Source organism: Rissa tridactyla, chromosome 8 (assembly GCF_028500815.1).
Source record: "Rissa tridactyla isolate bRisTri1 chromosome 8, bRisTri1.patW.cur.20221130, whole genome shotgun sequence".
In the NCBI taxonomy this organism is placed as follows: domain Eukaryota; kingdom Metazoa; phylum Chordata; class Aves; order Charadriiformes; family Laridae; genus Rissa; species Rissa tridactyla.
Window position 1 is genome coordinate 9,017,330 of NC_071473.1, and position 16,610 is coordinate 9,033,939.

General features: G+C 43.3%; 3 protein-coding genes across 7 annotated transcripts in view; 1 reads left to right on the forward strand and 2 right to left on the reverse strand.

Annotated features, from left to right (window-relative positions):
- Window positions 1-8,236: 8,236 nt before the first annotated feature.
- On the reverse strand, window positions 8,237-9,819 carry LOC128914042 (melanin-concentrating hormone receptor 1-like). The gene is given in 4 exon segments (XM_054212570.1): window positions 8,237-8,566; window positions 8,568-8,725; window positions 8,728-9,183; window positions 9,735-9,819. Coding segments are annotated over 4 exon segments (1,029 nt in total).
- Window positions 9,820-11,428: 1,609 nt separating this feature from the next.
- Window positions 11,429-16,608, reverse strand: LDAF1 (lipid droplet assembly factor 1). Of its 3 annotated transcripts, none has more exons than XM_054210989.1 (5): window positions 16,474-16,608; window positions 15,141-15,264; window positions 14,068-14,236; window positions 13,542-13,680; window positions 11,429-12,342 (listed from the first exon to the last, which is right to left on the reverse strand). In XM_054210989.1, the coding sequence occupies exons 2-5, from the start codon at window positions 15,210-15,212 to the stop codon at window positions 12,249-12,251; spliced, it is 474 nt and encodes a 157-aa protein (XP_054066964.1). In that variant the 5' UTR covers window positions 15,213-15,264; window positions 16,474-16,608; the 3' UTR covers window positions 11,429-12,248. The 3 variants fall into 3 exon arrangements, with proteins under 3 accessions (XP_054066964.1, XP_054066965.1, XP_054066966.1); XM_054210990.1 differs by lacking the exon at window positions 16,474-16,608 and adding an exon at window positions 16,003-16,141; XM_054210991.1 differs by lacking the exon at window positions 16,474-16,608 and adding an exon at window positions 15,986-16,135.
- DNAH3 (dynein axonemal heavy chain 3) overlaps window positions 16,186-16,610 on the forward strand; it is a 66,728-nt gene continuing 66,303 nt past the window's right edge. For all 3 annotated transcript variants that reach the window (XM_054210948.1, XM_054210953.1, XM_054210951.1), the window contains exon 1: window positions 16,186-16,319. The gene's annotated coding sequence lies outside the window, so the exon portion shown is untranslated. The remainder of the gene's footprint in view (window positions 16,320-16,610) is intronic.

The following is a 16,610-nucleotide window of genomic DNA, read 5'->3' on the forward strand; positions in this document are numbered from 1 at the left end:
GGGGGTGCACAGTAGCTGTTCAGTGAATGCTGTGTGACTTAAGTAAAAGTATGCTGAGATACATGTCCCAGGTAGTAGCTTTGTGCTCTAATGGCTAGAGATCTGTCTGTAGCAGTACTCAATGCCCCACTGCTCTTCAAGGTAGAAGTCAAGTCAGTCATAATTTCACTTGGTTCTGGCTTGTCATAATGAAGCCTCCGCATTGCAGGAGTGGGGAGTGCGAGGTGTAGGCTATAGCCTGTAACCAGCCTTAAGCTCACCAATAGTGAAAGTGGAATTGAATCAACTAACTATAAGACAAGTAAGAGTCTCTCTTGCTGAGACTCTTCAAGACCAAGACAGCTGCCACATCAGTGAGTGATTTCAGTCTGTTAAGGTGCATGGCTCTGCTGTTGCTTTTCTGCTTAAAACGTGTTCAGGAAGTGTCCTTTGGCACAGGCTGATGTGCTTTAGCCTATGGAGGCTTGGAAACGTTTAGTTGCCTGAAACTCAAGCTCAGTTTCAATGTATAAAATGAACTTCCGCATAAGGGAAACTTGAGGACAACACTGAGGTGATTACAGAGGACTTGGCCGATAGAGATGGGAAATGTCCTGTTATCTGTATAGCTTTAGGTATGCTGTTTCTAACAATAGCAAAACCCTTTGGAGTAGTGTGTGACTTATTTTTAACTTAGTTTCATGCCTCACTCCTACAGGGAGGACTAAATGTGGTAGAACAAACTGTCCTAGAATAATTTTATCTCTAATAAACTTATCTCTAGGACTAGAAAGTGACCATGTAAAAGTAGCTTCTTAATCTGCTTGTTTTGTGCCTTCAAACTGGCTTCAGTGCCCTAGCTTTGTGTTCCTGAGGAGCTGAAGACTGTAATATGGCTTTAAGTTCACTGGCTGATTTTTAACTATGCTTAAGTCAAAGATCACAAGCTGCCTGAGCCTGAATAAAGCTCAGCAGTGGTATGTTAAACCCCTGTCTGTTCAGCTGTGGTCTGGGGCTGCCCTTCTGTAGTTTAGGATTAAAAGCCCTGTTCTCCTTTGCTCTGGTGCCGCTGTTGAGCACAGCGGCCCTCCCTCCCCAGTGGCCATGCTTGCCTTGTGTTGGACTGCTGTGGCTGCACCAGTTACCCCTTAGACAGTCAACAGCCCACCTGGGGAATGGGCGCCCAAAGGAGATGGACCTGTAGCTAGTGATAGCCTAGTCTAGTCCTCTCATACTGAATGGCAGCTTCAGGATCTCTAGTCATCTCACTAACCAGCAGGTGCTTGGTATCTGCTTCTCTCTAATCGGTACTAAGCTCTTGAAATAAACTATGTCGTGCTGCGAATGTGCCAGCTGACTGCTACCTTCTATTCTGTTGCAGTTAGCAGTGGTTTCTGTTGTTTGGCCATCTCTACCTTTGTAGGTCTGGTCCTTGTTTTGAGATATACTGCTGTTAGTAATGTATCTTACAAGGCCTTTTTTTAACGCCTTTATCTTCTTGTTCTGTTTCCCATAGACCAATTAGTGGCTTATTTTTGGAGATTCCAGCAGTTGATAACAAAACCAAGAACACCTCTCTGAAGTAGGAAAATCTCACCTTTACCAGAACAGATCTTGTATTCTGCCGTTGCTTCAGCAGTTTATAAATGAGGTGTCTGGGTAAAAGCTAAGTTCTCCCAGCTGGCTCAGTTTAAAGGGAGGTACAACAGTCCCCAGTATCACCTTGCTCTCTACCTGTAAGCCTCAAAACTTCCCTACAAGAAAGGCAATATAGTTACTAGTGTTTGTAGGGGAACAGGGAGCCTCATCTTGATTATAGATAAGCAAATGCATTTTTAGGCTTGGAGTTTGGAGGTTGAAGCTCAGGCTTCTTGAGCCCTTACCTAATGCTTTTTATTCTGCTAGATCATACTGTATTGCAGTAGTGGTCAGCCAGGGATAATGGGGTGCTTCTGAAAAACAACCGAGGCCCTGTCTAAGAGGATCATGAATTGGTTTGTTGGTCATTACTAACAAATTGTTTCTGGTTCTACTACTCTCTTAGTCTCTCTATCATCTTTCATGATAAATACTTAAGGCCAATCATAGATTGTAGAGAAATAACGCATCTCTGTTTGCTGAATCCATTTCAGGTTTGTTGTTTTTACTTGTGGCTTTCCACTACCTGTCAGGGTAGAGAGCATTCCGTACAGCATTCCTACTGTTAATTATTTATGTCTATCATGTATTCCCTCTCCTGCATCTATTTGTGAAGCTGAATACTGCTGGTTCTCTTAATATCTCCTCACTGGAGATTTGCCTTTAATGATGACTACAATACTGAATTTCCTGAGTCTTTGTTCTGAAATCTTCCATTGTTGTGTTACATCCTTGTTGGATTTTGCAGTCAATTTACTTTAAGAAATGCTTATCAAATGCTTTTGTTCACAATTTTTACTCAATCCAATTCTTTTTTTTTAAAAAAAAACTTATGTTGTGCCAGCATCTGCAGTATGTACAGCTATTCCAGCTAGCTGTTCTTGTAAATGTGAGCCCTGAGCTGCAGCTGGGGATTAAAACCTGGCTTTATTTAAATCTGTTAGTAACACCTGGCATTTGTTTTAAAACACTGTAAAACAAACAAACTTTTTTCCTTACTAAGTGGTTCAGAAAGTTACAAAAGGTCTTTGGAGGAGTATTTACAGTGAAGCTGGAGCCTGCCTTTTCTGAACACAGCAGGCCAGAAGGGTTTTGGGAAAACTCCCACAAAGTGGAACAGACTCTTCCTGCTCCCAGAGCTGCTGATCTAGTGGACAGAAGTTCCATGGCTGTTTAATAGGAGCACCAGGAGTATGTAGTTTTGGGATCTTTGAAAACCGAGGGAGGAAAAAGGGGTGTTTCTTGAAAAGAATAAAAGGGTTGTGAGTAACAGAAAGTATCTTGCTATATTGCTTGTACTATGTACTGAAGTATGCAGAGTTTGGGTTTGATATGTTGCCCTTCCTAAAGGAATGTCTTCAAAATTCAAGTAAGTTTAAAGGAAATTGACATGTAACAACACAAACTATGTTTTATAAACAATAATAAATAAACAACTATTACTAGGTTGTAGGCAGCCAAACAGGGTTTCACAGTACGCTTAGCCTATAGGCAGAGGGACTGGAGACTATTAACGCTGCCTCTATATTAATGCAACCTCTCTTGAAGACTGGTCGTACCACGCTAACTTCACTAGATTGCATTTGACCTGTTGGCTTCCTTATGTTCTACTGGGTTACAACAACTGATTGCCACTCCTCTAGGACTTGATAATTGGGACACTCTGTAAACTGGACACTAACTTGCTACACCATTGCCTACCCCTGCTGTCATCACCAGTGTCAGAGTTTCTGTGCTTGGTGCCTTCACTTGTATAGTATAGTTTCCTTTGCCTTTTTTAAGTACCAAAATACTAATTTTTGGGGGAACAGATGTGAACAATGTGACTTGTATTGGTAGTTACTCTTCTGCACTACACCAAATAGTGACAGAGTCCTAAAATGCTGGTATTAGCAAGGTTCAGCTGTACTTCCCCTTGAAACACTAAGTGTTTGGAACTGCTTCCAAAGCAAATACATTAGAAACCCTCTGTCCTAGAGCTAGTGGCAAAGCAAAAGCACTGAGTCGCTAAAGACTTGCTGCACACAAACATATTCAGTCTTTAGTTTTACTGTCCCCTAAATGGAGCCTAATACTTTGTCATTTAACCCTAGCTGGCAGCTAGGACTGTGCAGCCACTTGTGCAGGTCTCCCCTTCCCCACAGAATGGTAGGGAGAAGAGAGAGAAAAGGGAAAGGAAAAAATAGCTTGTGGACTGAGATAAAGACAGCTTGATAGAACTGAAAAGGAAAATAGCAATACCATAAGTCACTCGCCACCTGCTAAATTGGTAAATTCTCACCCCCCTAGCAGTGATTGTGGATTCCTGCCCCTTGGCCAACCCCCATTTATATATTGAGGATGACATCTATGATAGGAAGTATTATGTTGGCCATCCCATTGTTCTGTTTATGTTTCTTCTCAGCTTCTATGGGGGGCTGAAAAGAGTCCTTGAAAAGTATAAGCATTGCTTAGCAACAAGTAAAACAATATGTATCACTGACACTCCTTTCATAGCAATCACTAAGAGAAAATTAACTCTTTCCCAGTTGAAACTGGGCCATTCATGTAACCTGGCATGAAAGGTGGTTACGCTTAGAACTTCAGTGAGGCAAGAAGTATAGTAATGAGTGTTTTGTTAAAAGGTCAGTGCATGTTTTTAAAATGTTACTGTAGTTCACTGCAGCTTTTGGTATAGACAAGGACAGCACTATCTGTAGATGTAGCAGAGTCCATTTGAAGCAAGGCAGTCTGTCATGCAATTATGCTTTTTATTTTGTATTCTGTACACATTGCCTTACAGAGTCAAGGAAATGAGGCATAAAAATAGAATTGCACGTGACAGAATGAAAAGGGATGAAAGCGTTCCGTTGAACTATGGGTGCACCAGCCTTGGGTTAAACATTGTCTGGCAAGTTTGTGTAAACAGTGATCATCAGAAGTCCAACTCTGTATTCTCTGGGCATGCAGAACTTAAATGAAGTCAGTAGACAGAGTCTGCTAATGCTAATTGTCAAGCATGCTGTGCATAAGTAGCATATGGCAGAGGCTTCACCTGCCACAGGACATACTTCACTTAATAAACATTATTAATCAGCTAACTTTCATACAACAGTTTTCAAGGTACATTTTCTAAATACTAATGTAGATTTCTCCTGCTAGGAGAGCATTTCACCCTGGACCCGTTTATTTGCAAGTCCCTTTTGCCACCTAATATCAGCCTGATGGGGTTGAAATGATTACTTAGGCTATTGTCCAGCTAACCACCTACTAGACTGAAGCCCTGTTGACTTAGCACTTGGATGGAATATGAAGTATTTCTGCAAACGCTAGAAAAGTGGTGCTTGATGGAGAGAGTTTATGTACTTGACAGTGTGTTGTACTTAACTGTATGGGCTTCTAGCTCTTCTGAGGCAAACAAGGCAGATATTCTTAATATTCCCCCCCTCCATCTTTTTCCTACACTTTGGAGCAAGGACAAAGATTGGTGCATGTTCAGGCAGAGAAGAGTTTCCTTGTTTCTCATTGTAAATAATTCACCTTGGAGTGAACACAAATTCCTTCCCTCTTCCTGTACAAATGCTGGTGTTTTTGGAAATTTTAAGCTTAGTTTACAAATACAAAGGATTCCTTTACTGTATTCAGGCCTGATGTCCCTCTCTTGTGAAACACATGGGAGGGAAAAGCATGAATGACAGTGCAGCAAGAGGAGGTATAGGAAAAGAGTCAATGAACCATGTGGAGTCAGCACAGGGGTCTCTGCAGCTTGAGCTCAAGCAGCTGCTTCAGAAACCACAGCAGAGTTGGTTGCTCCAAATCTTCTTGAAAGGTCTCAGGTTGTTTGGGGGTCACCCAGGCTGTGGGGATTAGGGCCACAGGAGTGGTTGCCTTTTGAAGCTTGTTGATTTCTGAAGTAGGGCCAGTGAACCACGTCCTTGTGGTTAGACAGGCTGAGGACCCAGTTGGGAATGCTGCCGCCAGGGTGGGAAAGGCTCCTGCTGTTTCCTGGCTGGTGGTGTTCCGCAGGAAGCCAAGACTTTCTGAGAAAACAGGGCCTTGGCACCATCTCCCCAGCCTCTCTTGCTAAGGACTTCTCGGCTCTACTGCAATGTTTAATAATTTAAAAACAAAAAAACACCAACCTACGTGCTCATTTGAGGGATGGCTTTACTGTCTCTAGTATAAACACCTGGGCTGACCTAGTTTTACCTCTTCAGGATATCCCTGTCAAAAACCATGTGAATGTGGTGATGGCACAGCACTGGAAGCGGCTCATATTAAAAGGACATGGGGAGAAGCTCTGAAATGACAGGGACTGATAAACATGCAAAGGTCAGGGCAGTGGGAGTGAAACTGCTCTGAGTTTACCTGCTGGTAACTGAAAATTCACAGCTTTAGCTCCTGGTAAGTGCTGATGACAGAATGAATTACATAATGAAAAATCAATTTAAAATACAGAAGGAAAGGGTTCATGTGAGGCCAGACACTGAGCTGGAATAAATTCGCTTGCTTTAGTGTCTGCTGAGTTTATTAAGCAATGCCTGCTCCCTTCAGCAAAAGATGAGGGTATAAAGGAAATCCAGGGAAAGGATGAGATCCCTTCAGCAGCCTATCTGCATATCAGCTGTGGTCTAAAGCTTTGAGTGTTGTCACTTGAGAGAGGTGTAAGGGTTTTATTGCTCTGTCTTTAGAAGTGCCTCCTAAAGCTATTGGAGACAGCCTTGCCTCAGGGATTGCTGGCTATGTGGTTTTGGAGTAGTTGTTTGCTGAATTAATGTCCCAGTAAAATAAAATAAAGAGCTCCTGAAAATCTAAGGAGTTGGAGATAAGGATCCTCCAGGCTACAGAGCGCATATAAATAACTATGGGTACACTTCTTCATTTACAGTGCTGGTGTTTGGTTACCTTACAGGAGCGGGAATAAATCAAGGTAGTGATGAAATTTGTAAGTTTTAATTTATTAGAAGTAAGTCTGTTGTATATTCTAGCAACTGGTCACTCCTGATAAAGAATTCAATCTGGTCTTCATGATCTTTTGAAATACAATAGCACTTTTTAAGCAGCTTTAACTGATCTACCATGAAGAGACAAGCGTTCCTTTAAAACTGAAGTGTGTAGAACCTTTACTTTTGTCTGTTTTTCTGGATGTAGGTACCTGCTATTAGTAGAATAACAGATTTTAAAACTAAAGCCCAGTGATTTTCGGTTGGTACATGCAGCAAAGTTGTTTGATTGTCAGAGAATGGATGCTCTGTGGTTTTTACTGTTCAAGTCCTTTCAAAATGGCTGGAGATGGGTACATCAAAGCTGAGCCACATACAACCATGTCGAAAACCTGGGCAATATGCTTTAAGATGCGTATTTACTGAAGTCTTGCTGCCAGCTGAGGACATACCAAATAATATGCGTGTACATGGTACACTGCCAATGGTAAGAAACTATTCTGTTGAGTTTTTTTTTTAGTGTAGATAGAATCTAATCATTACTTTCTACTGCAAAACAACTTGGTGACTTAGTGACAGCTGCTGTTTAACTTGGGTGGTTGTTGTCCTCTAACAAGCTAGTACAAAACTGTCTCTCAGAGTGATTGCGAATAAATCAATCCGGTTAGTTTTACATATATTGGAGAATATTTATTGGAGTTTGTGACAAATGCTGATTCTAGGAAATAGGTAGTTTTGCTGACTTTAAAGTGACAGAAAATGATTGATGTCTTGCTGTTGTGGTTTAACCCTAGCTGGCAACTGGGACTACACAGCCATTCACTCACTTCTCCCCCTCTCCCCCGAGTAGGAGAGGGAGAAGAGGGGGGAAAAAACATGGGGGGCTGGGCGGGGGGAATTGTGTGTTGAGATAAAGGCAGTTTAATAGAATGGTAATGAAAGAGAAGATAATAATAATAGAATACACAAAATAAATGATGTAATACAATTGCTCACCACCCAAGAACTGCCCATCCTGAGCAGTGATCAGGGATTCCTGCCCCCACGGCCAACCCCCATTTCTATACTGAGCAGCTTTTGCCCAGCTTGTCCTGTCCGTGCTCCCTCAGCTTCCATGGGAAGCTGAAAAAAGTCCTTGACTAATGTAAACATTACTTAGCAGCAACTAAACCAATACGTGTTATCAACACTATTCTCATACCAAATCCAAAACACAGCAGCTACTAGGAAGAAAATTAAGTCTATTCCAGCTGAAACCAGGATACTCGCCCACTGTTAAAGGTGTCATGGAGCTGGTGTGTTAAAAGGAGTTGAAAACACGATTGGTTTATTGTTTAAAATCTTCATGTGTTCATGATTTGGGGGTGGGGGGAATGATCCAGAACAATCCAAATCCCTTCTCTCCCGCTTAAAGCAAGAAATAAACTTGAAACTCAACAAGTTTCAAGTGGTGGTAGTGCCTCAGCCCTGGGTTGCGCGTTACTGCTTCTGTGGGGTTTTGCAGCAAAGTATTTTTAGTGTGTGGGTGAATCTCACAAAATGTCTGGAAGCTTTTCATCTTTGGGGGAGAATGTAATTCATAGCCATCAGGGAAGTTGTAAACAAGAACACAAAGCTTTTGCCCAAATGCTGCCACTACTTTGTCTCTGGGCCAGGTAAAGATCCACCCTGAAGGAGATGTGGTGCATTGGGACTTGCTACCTACCCGAGACGGACACCAAATGCAGCAGTGGCTGCCCTAACTCAATTGCGTCCTCCCAAATGCTTTTGCTCCTGTGTGGGGAAGCCTGCCCTGCAGCTGCTGGCCCTACAGGAACCCCAAACCGCCTCTGGAAATTTTGGCCCAGCAAGATGTAGATGAAGTGGTTCAGACAACTGTTGGCATAACCCAGACTGATAGCCACATTGTAGGTGTAGTAGAAAGGTAGGGTGGGGTGAGTCAGGGCAAGCTGGGCCAGTTGCAGGATGTGGAAAGGTGCCCAGCAAATGAAGAAGGCCATACAAATAGCAATTGCTGTATGGGTCAGGTTTTTTTGTTCGTGTCCTGGTGCTTCTTTGGCTCATCAGTGCTTCTGAGGACCTGGCCATCTTGAGCAGGATCCTCTTGTAGGCCACTGTGATGAGGGCAAAAGGGATGGCAAAGACCAGGAAGAAATGGTAGAGAATGTACCAATAAATGTCCCTCTGGGGTCTGGCAGCAGAGGGCTGAGTCGAGCATACATCCACACAGGTGTAATGCTGAGGAAGTAAAGGGCCCAGAGCACGCAGATGACAAGGATCGCCACAGGGGGCTTCCTGAAGTGAGTGGAGGTGAAGGGGTAGACAGTGTCCAGGTGGTGGTCGATGGACATAGCGGTGAGGATGTAGGTGCTGGTGAACTGGCTGTTGGCATCCAGGGCAGTGATGATTGTGCACATTGTCTCCCTAAAGCGCCAGGTTCCACTTCCCAGCAGCTGGTGGATGAGGAAGGGCATGCCCAGGAGGAAGAGCAGGTCCACCATGGAGAGGCTGATGATGAAGATAGCTGGGACTCTACTGCTAGGGCCAAACTTCTTTAAGACTGTACACATAACCAGGCTGTTACCGATAATGCCCAACAGGGTGGGCACGATGAAGCTGCCATAGCTCATCCTGCTGGGGTCACCTGCAGAGACAAGTGTAGGCAGGAAGAAGTCAGCTGTGCCAGGACCACTGGTGAGGACATGCCTTATGGGTATTCTGGCTTCTAACAGACCGAGTGCTCTGAATGCAATCAATAGCGGATTTCTTAGGCACATGTAAGATAAGGAAGTGCCACGTGTGCATGATTGTGTCTAACTACACACAGGCACTTTCTCAGCAGCTTTCACAAATGTGTACGTTAAAACATGTCTCTGATCAGATGTGCATATGTCCACTCTTCCCTTCATATGTATGAACACATATTAACAACAGAATGAAAGAGCATCTGTCTGTTTATCATTCCACGGATGTGCATTTAGACCCTTTCAAATGAATACATAAATAATAAATATGTTTCAATATATATATTCATATCTGACACAGATGTTGCTCAAATGTATGGATGTTAATATACATATTCAGGCTTTCTTCAAAACCATTTCACGTAAGTGATTTTTTTTTATCCCCCCAGCCTACACCTATTATATTTTATATACTAATATGTATTTTCACTTATCTGTTTATTGCACTTACCAGGCACAGAAAAGCTTTAAACAGCCTTGGAGCTGTTGGGGATGCAGCTGTTCAAGCTCTCAGTGCGCTTTGTTTTGAAATCCATCCTTCAGGAAAAATTGGTCTCCATCAGCAGGTTGAAGTTGTTAGTGTTTTGTGTTGAAAGAATAAAGGTTGTCCATTCCTTGGAGATCTGTAAGGGTGCTCAGAAAGCCACTGCTCTAACATCAGCAGAGGCTGTTAATGCGGGTTAAAAAGCAGCTCCTCTGCTCCCTGCACCACCACCAGGCACAGTGACACCAGGATATAAGGAGGCAGCACCTGTCACCAGGTTGGCTGCACAGTGCTGGAAATACGCTTGCAGGGAGAGCAGAATTTCATTTTAGCGTTGAAGGCAGTGATCAGGATCCATCGATGGGCTAAGCAATCAACTTGTACTCTGCCTGGAAATAAATAAAATCCTCTAAATAAAATGGTGGGTAGGCAGCACTGAGAGCACGCTTTGCATTTAGGGTCTAATTGAGTATAAATATCTCAATGTAATTCTGCAAAGAACCATGTTAACCTACAGTCAAGTTTGCAGCAAGATTTGCAAGCATAGACTGGGATTAATGTCTTTAGATTCTGAAGCAAGATCATCCTAGAAGTGAAAAGGTACAAGCTGTGCTGAAAGCTGGGGTTTTCTGGCTGTGCCTGGGAAGTTGCAGCACAGATGAAAAACAGCATCAACGCTTCCCTCCTGTGAAGTGCGTTCTCCATTTCAATTCATTTTGAGGTTTCAAGCACAGTAATAAAGAGTTACATGCATGTTTCATTTTAAGCAGACTGATCGAGGAGATAAACAGATTTATAGTTAAGGTGCATTTGAAATTACAGCAGTTTGGCATGTAACAAAGGCAGAACACTGGAAATGTTAAACAAATGAGGTGGTAACTGTGTTATAATCAAGTCACACTAATCTCTGCCTTATTTCCCTTATAACCATTAGTCTGCTCTTTGCAGCCAGTAAACTCCTAGATTTAAGGCATTATTGCCTAGAAAAAGTCAGATTTGGAAAGTAAGATTACATCAAACTGTATCCTGATGATGAGGACCAGTAGTTTGGTGAAAGGCAGGAAGGATTCTGTAGTGACAGGAATGGTATTTCAAGGCTTGCTTTTTGGTAGGCTAGCAAGGACTTCTAACACGTACGAGTAGTTCTTATTTCTGTACTTCACAGCTCTTAAAAGCAGGCACCAGTCCATTTGCACAAGGGATAATGTATTCCATTTACCAGCCAGTGCAAAACGCCTCCTTCACCTCACTAGAGCCCTTTATGAAGTAGCGTGAGCTCCCGTCTGCCTCCTGCAGACAGTAGCACAGAGTAGGGCTAAGGATAATTTCTTTTGACTGCTGAGGTGTGGGGCCAGCTTGTCCCACAGCTGAAAACATTACCACCACCACAGTGTGGAACACGTTACGGCTCAGATGATAAGCTTTGACTCCACACTGGTTCACGTGAAACTGGAGTATTACACTAATTTAGTCCTTAGGATTCTGCATTCTCTTTGTAGGCATGAGAATGGGAGTAATCTGCAGTTTGTGGCTCAGCAATATTGGCCAGCCAAAATACTTTAACTGAGGAGAAAAATTCATCTCCAAATGTAGCCTTCCTAGAAGCAGATCTGAAAAAGTTGCTTTTACTGTAGAATAAACAGAATAACAAGACAACCTGGTTAAACAAACAGCACTTTATTAAACTAATATAGTTAGATACTTTCTTAATGCTTAAAAATAGTATAGCATTTGCAAAAATGAAAAAAGAGTTTAAATAACATACAAGTTACAACTGAGAAGCAAAACAGGCAATTTAAATACCTAAACAAACATGACAAAATGCAAGATGTAACTGCATACCATTGATGTGATGAGGCAATGAGAACAAAAATATCCCTTCAGAATAATGCAACATCTAAAGGTATATAAAAGCTTATACCATGACTTAACATATGATAAACCCCAATTTTCCTCGTACAATAAATATAAAGCATTAGCATGGTGTGCTCATACTATTTTAAACAAAGGCTACTAAGGCTTCAAAAATTTTTTTAACATTCAAAACACATTTCTGGTGTTCTGAGCTTTGACACTTGTGTATCAAAATGACCAACTGCTGCATACAAATTTCAAAAGACAGTATATCCAGAACTCCAGTAACAAATGGGAAGTCAAATGCCTACCTGCTCTTTCTTTCGCACAGAATCACAGAATCGTAGGGTTGGAAGGGACCTCTGGAGATCATCTAGTCCAACCCCCTGACCTTCAGTAGCTGTTATTATTACATCCCTTTACCAAATTCAGTGGAACATTCCATCACGCACATAGACTTAATATCGCAGTGCACTGCTGCTTAATGGTTATTCTTAATGCATATTGATTTTTTTCAGTTCCCATAAGGAGTGCAAAAAGTCTGAATGCTCAATGAGTAAACAAATACATTGCAAAGGTCAGAATAGTACAGTTAAGTGCCTATGAAGGACGTGAGGAAAAACCCACTTATTCATTTTTTCCATCATTGTCAGAAAGATCCAGGACAGGAGGACTCTTCTGTGGCAAACTTCCATTAACTTCTTGCTTCCGTATCTGATCCCTGTGTGCGTAAGGAAAGAATGGTTTTACAGTCTGTTCTTCAGAGATTATTGTCTTCTAACTTTTTGCTCAAAAAAGCTGAACAATGTGAGATTGTTCCATCTACTGCCGGTCTACCAGAGCTTCTCTCAGAACACATAGAACATAAGAACAGATGTTACCCAGTTTAACATCAAGATATAAGTCAATATGACTGGTCTGTAGCTTGGGTTGTGTATTCGGTTACGCTATGGAAAAAAAAGAAGTCTTTTCTGGAATTGGTGGGCAATTATGGACCTGGCAGCATGCCCTAGAGGAGTGATATGGAGCCCTGGAACAAAAACAAGCACACTGGGCCTTCCACCATGGTCTTCGTCACCTGTTGGTATCATGGGCTCCACAGGCTGTTTTTTGTGCACAGCTGTGACGAGGGAGCACAGTGAGAAAGTCTAGGAGGGAGCAGTTTTAATTTTTCTTCTTGCTCTTCCCTATGCTTAAGAAATGATTATAATTATTCATTCCCCGGTAGATACTTAAGCGGGCAATAGGTGGCACTCCAGCACAACCTGCTACTGCCTCTTACTCCTGGCCGGACGCTTGGCAAAAGCAGGGCTAAGGCAATGCTGACTGAAACAGGCCCCCAGGCCTGAACTACTGGGAGACACGACTAGCAAGCAAGCACGCGTACGGTATCCAGCAAAACCTGTAATTTCTATTTTGGCCACGCTGCCCCTTTTAAGTGCCCCTCTGCCTATCCCAAATCTGTAACTATTTGGTCCCTTACTCTACAAACACAGGTAAGCAGAGATAGCTGGGTCATCATGCAGAAAGAACTGCAAATGGTTCATCCTCTAGGGAAAGTCCAATTTGGAAGTGTGTTTTAATGACACTTAAAGCAACATATAGTCTTGAGTGAGACAAAGTTGTATTTTACTGCTTGATGTCGTGTTTTGTTAGCACATGCACATTTAAAGACTCTTTATACTTCCTCTTTCCTAAGTAGGAAAGGGGACATGTATTAACTTTCATTAAAATATATATCGATGACTAAACGTTTATATGCTACACATTAAGCCACCGCAGTAGCCAAAGATGCTCTAGCATTCAAGCAACATTTGTTAAACTAAGCAACAGTGGCTCACTTAGATTAAATGAGGTAATCAATGCAATAATACAGTTGCAGAGTTTCAAAAATCCATGCATGAAGACAATAATACTCACCTTGAAGCATACCAGTAGTTGACCACAGTTGAAAGAACAACATAACAAATACTCAGTACTCCAGAAACTCCCAGTGAAAGTGCACCTAGGCCACACAGCACACAAAGGAGGGCTATGCCACCCATGGTTATCACAACACCTAATAAAAGAGAATCAGTTTGTTATTTACGCGAGTTTATAAATTAGAAGAGCTGACACTCTACCACAACCCCAAATTCAAACCATTTGGGAAAACAGTTGTCTGCCATCAACTAGCTAGCCACTATAAAAGCTCTGTATGGTCAAGATAACTGGTTTAGCCATATCCTGGTGGCTGAGATTAGAAAGGGAAATAGGATTTCCCCCGTATAGACTACAGTTAATCAGATTACTATTCTTGTATTAAGAGTTTCACTACTGCTAAGAGCCGAGGATTACATACAGAAATCCTTAATTGCTTGAACTGGGAACTCCAGGAGGAAGAAGAAAAAAAGATATCATGCCTTAAAAGGGAATAAGTAAATACATACATGCATGCACACAGTACCTTCCATGACTATCACACCGATACAGGCCATTATGGCTGTTGTAACAACAAAAATCAGGAAAAATGCAACAGGAATAGCAGACACTGCAATGAACATCAGGAGTGATAAGGCGATGAAAGGGTGGTCATCTAAATATTGGCCAACACGAGAGTTCATAAATGCAACAACCTGTGGATGAAAGAAAAACATTTCAGATTTTATTTTTCTCTCTTGTCACAGATAACATTTAAAGGTCAAGTCTGCAGCTTGAACACAGGGCAGCTGTTGCCTCTGTATTTCAAAAGCACGAGGACTTATTGCAAATTTAGATAACTGCATAGCAGAAATAATTCTACTGACAACAGACATGCTTCTCTTGGGACTTCCCAGTTCCATTCTTGTACAAATTAAAAAAAAAACAACAAAACAACACACCATCCCTGAAAACAAGTGAAAAAACCAAATCACAGTTTAGCTGCTCAGATTTCAGTGGGGTCTCAACAGCTATGATTTTGGTCTAGAGAACTCTATTTGTTAAGAAAAAAAATACTGTAACATTTAAAAATAATGATGATTTTTCCTTTTTACATGCATCAGTGATATCTGCCACCTGCTCATTTATTGAGCATAAGTACGGTGCAGCCATGTCTGTATCACAGAGTTGTTATGAATTTAATTATAGTGTTACTGGTAGAAAAAAAAAATACTTTTTACAGAGGCAGTGATACCTATACACTGGAATTTTACTGTAGTAGAGACATTTCCCTTCCCTTAAGGAAATGTATATTGTAATTTTAGTTATTTTTTTAGAGGCCCAACCATTTCACTAAAACACCACACTACTATCTCAAATGGTTATACCAGCAAGACACAGAAAGCAGAACAGGCCTCCCTTTTTCCTGATTGCTGAGGGTGTGGGAGGACAGTCCTCCCTCTACAGTCCTCAGTGTTGACTTAAGAAAGGGAGTGCCAATTTTCTCAAAAAATAAAAAGTTTCAAAATTGCATTTAAAGAAATTGGGGTGTGATATTCCAAGAGTTATGAAAGGAGTATCTCTATAAATATATTATATAAAATTATAATCCAGACACACATTTGAGTTGCTGTGGATGGACTGCACTATGGAGTGCCATTGCTTCTGCAGCTCTTGCATTTCTTTAGGCATGTTGGAATCCTCAGCAATGATCACGGATCTTCATAACAGCCATTCAATTTCCCTGAAAATTAAGGTACAATTAGTAGCAGCCTCATGCACACGTTTTGTGAAAATGAAATATTTATTTTGCAAAAACAGAGGACATAGACTTTGTGGATCACATTAACATCTGAAATCTATAACGCTATTTTTACCAAAAGCAAATCAAGTGCAGGGTGCTCATCCCTGAAAGCTCCTCCTAAACTCCCAAGTATCAAGATACAAGGTGACACTCACCTTCTTCCTTTTTAACATTAACCCCGTATTGAACTGTGAGGGCATTGAATTACCAGTAAAAAGGTCAATTCTAACTATCCGCACGGAGAATTTATCGCCGCTAGTGCTGGAAACTTGTAACACATTAATGAGATTTGGTTTTTTGAGTAGCCTCGTGTTCAGAATTGAAACCACACCCTGCATTGCTTCAAAACTGCATATAAAGGCAAAATGCTTTCAAACGCCCTGAACATCCTGACAGTTTAAAGGCAAGATCAGCCCAAAAATCTCCCTCCCTCCACGAAAATTTGATCTGTTGTTGCTACGGAGACCCTCACCAGGGGAAGATTAAAAGATGCAGCTTCCCGCTTGTGAATGTAAACACTCGCCGTGTCAGTATTACTGTTTTATGCTCCGCCAACACATACGGCCTCCCCTGTGTTTATTTTCACCCAGCAGCGCTGGGCCCCCCGCCGGGGCCGCCACCCTCCGAACGGGCCGGGCAGCGCCCCAGCCCCCGGCGTTACCTTCCCCGCCGACGCACCTCCGCCCGCGGCCTCCACCAGACACTTAACACCGACGTCAGGACCCGATTAACGACAGCCCGCCGGGGCGCGATGCCCGCAGCCGTTGCCCGCACAGCGGCTCCGCGGGCGGCAGCCGCTCAAAGGCAACGGTCGGGCCGCGGCCTCCCCGACCTGAAGCGCCGGGGTACATCGCGGGCCTCCCCGCCAGCCTCCCGAGCAAGCCGCGGGGCGGAGACGAGACGAGGCGGGGCGGGCGGAGGCCTCGCAGGGCTGAGGGGGCCGCGCTGCCCCGCCGTGGCGGGCTGGGGGACGCTGCCCGCCCGAGCTGAGGGAGGTAAGGGGAGGCACGGCTCCCGCTCGCGCAGGGGCTGAGCCACGCTGCTGCTGCCGGCCCTCCCGCTGCGATCGAGCGGCGGCCAGGGCTGACAGGCCGCCCCGCAGTCCCCGCCCGCCCTCCGCCCAGCCGGGGCCGTCCCTGTCCCTCTCACCTCCTGCGGCTGCTGCCCGCCGGGCCGCAGCCCCCCTCGCCGGCTCGCCCTTCGGTTGCGACGCCCGGCACGGCCCGGACTGGGTCTGAGGAAGACGACGCCGCCCGCCCGCCGTTGTCTCCTCCCCGCGGGGGCCG

Excerpts from the sequence above, each read along its gene's own strand:
- LDAF1 (XM_054210989.1), bottom strand. The coding sequence starts at position 15,212 with ATGCCTAAAGAAATGCAAGAGCTGCAGAAGCAATGGCACTCCATAGTG. Across the intron at positions 14,237-15,140 it reads CCATCCACAGCAACTCAAAT|GTTGTTGCATTTATGAACTC; the intron begins GTGTGTCTGGAT and ends TTTCATCCACAG. Across the intron at positions 12,343-13,541 it reads AACTACTGGTATGCTTCAAG|GGATCAGATACGGAAGCAAG; the intron begins GTGAGTATTATT and ends TTACGCACACAG.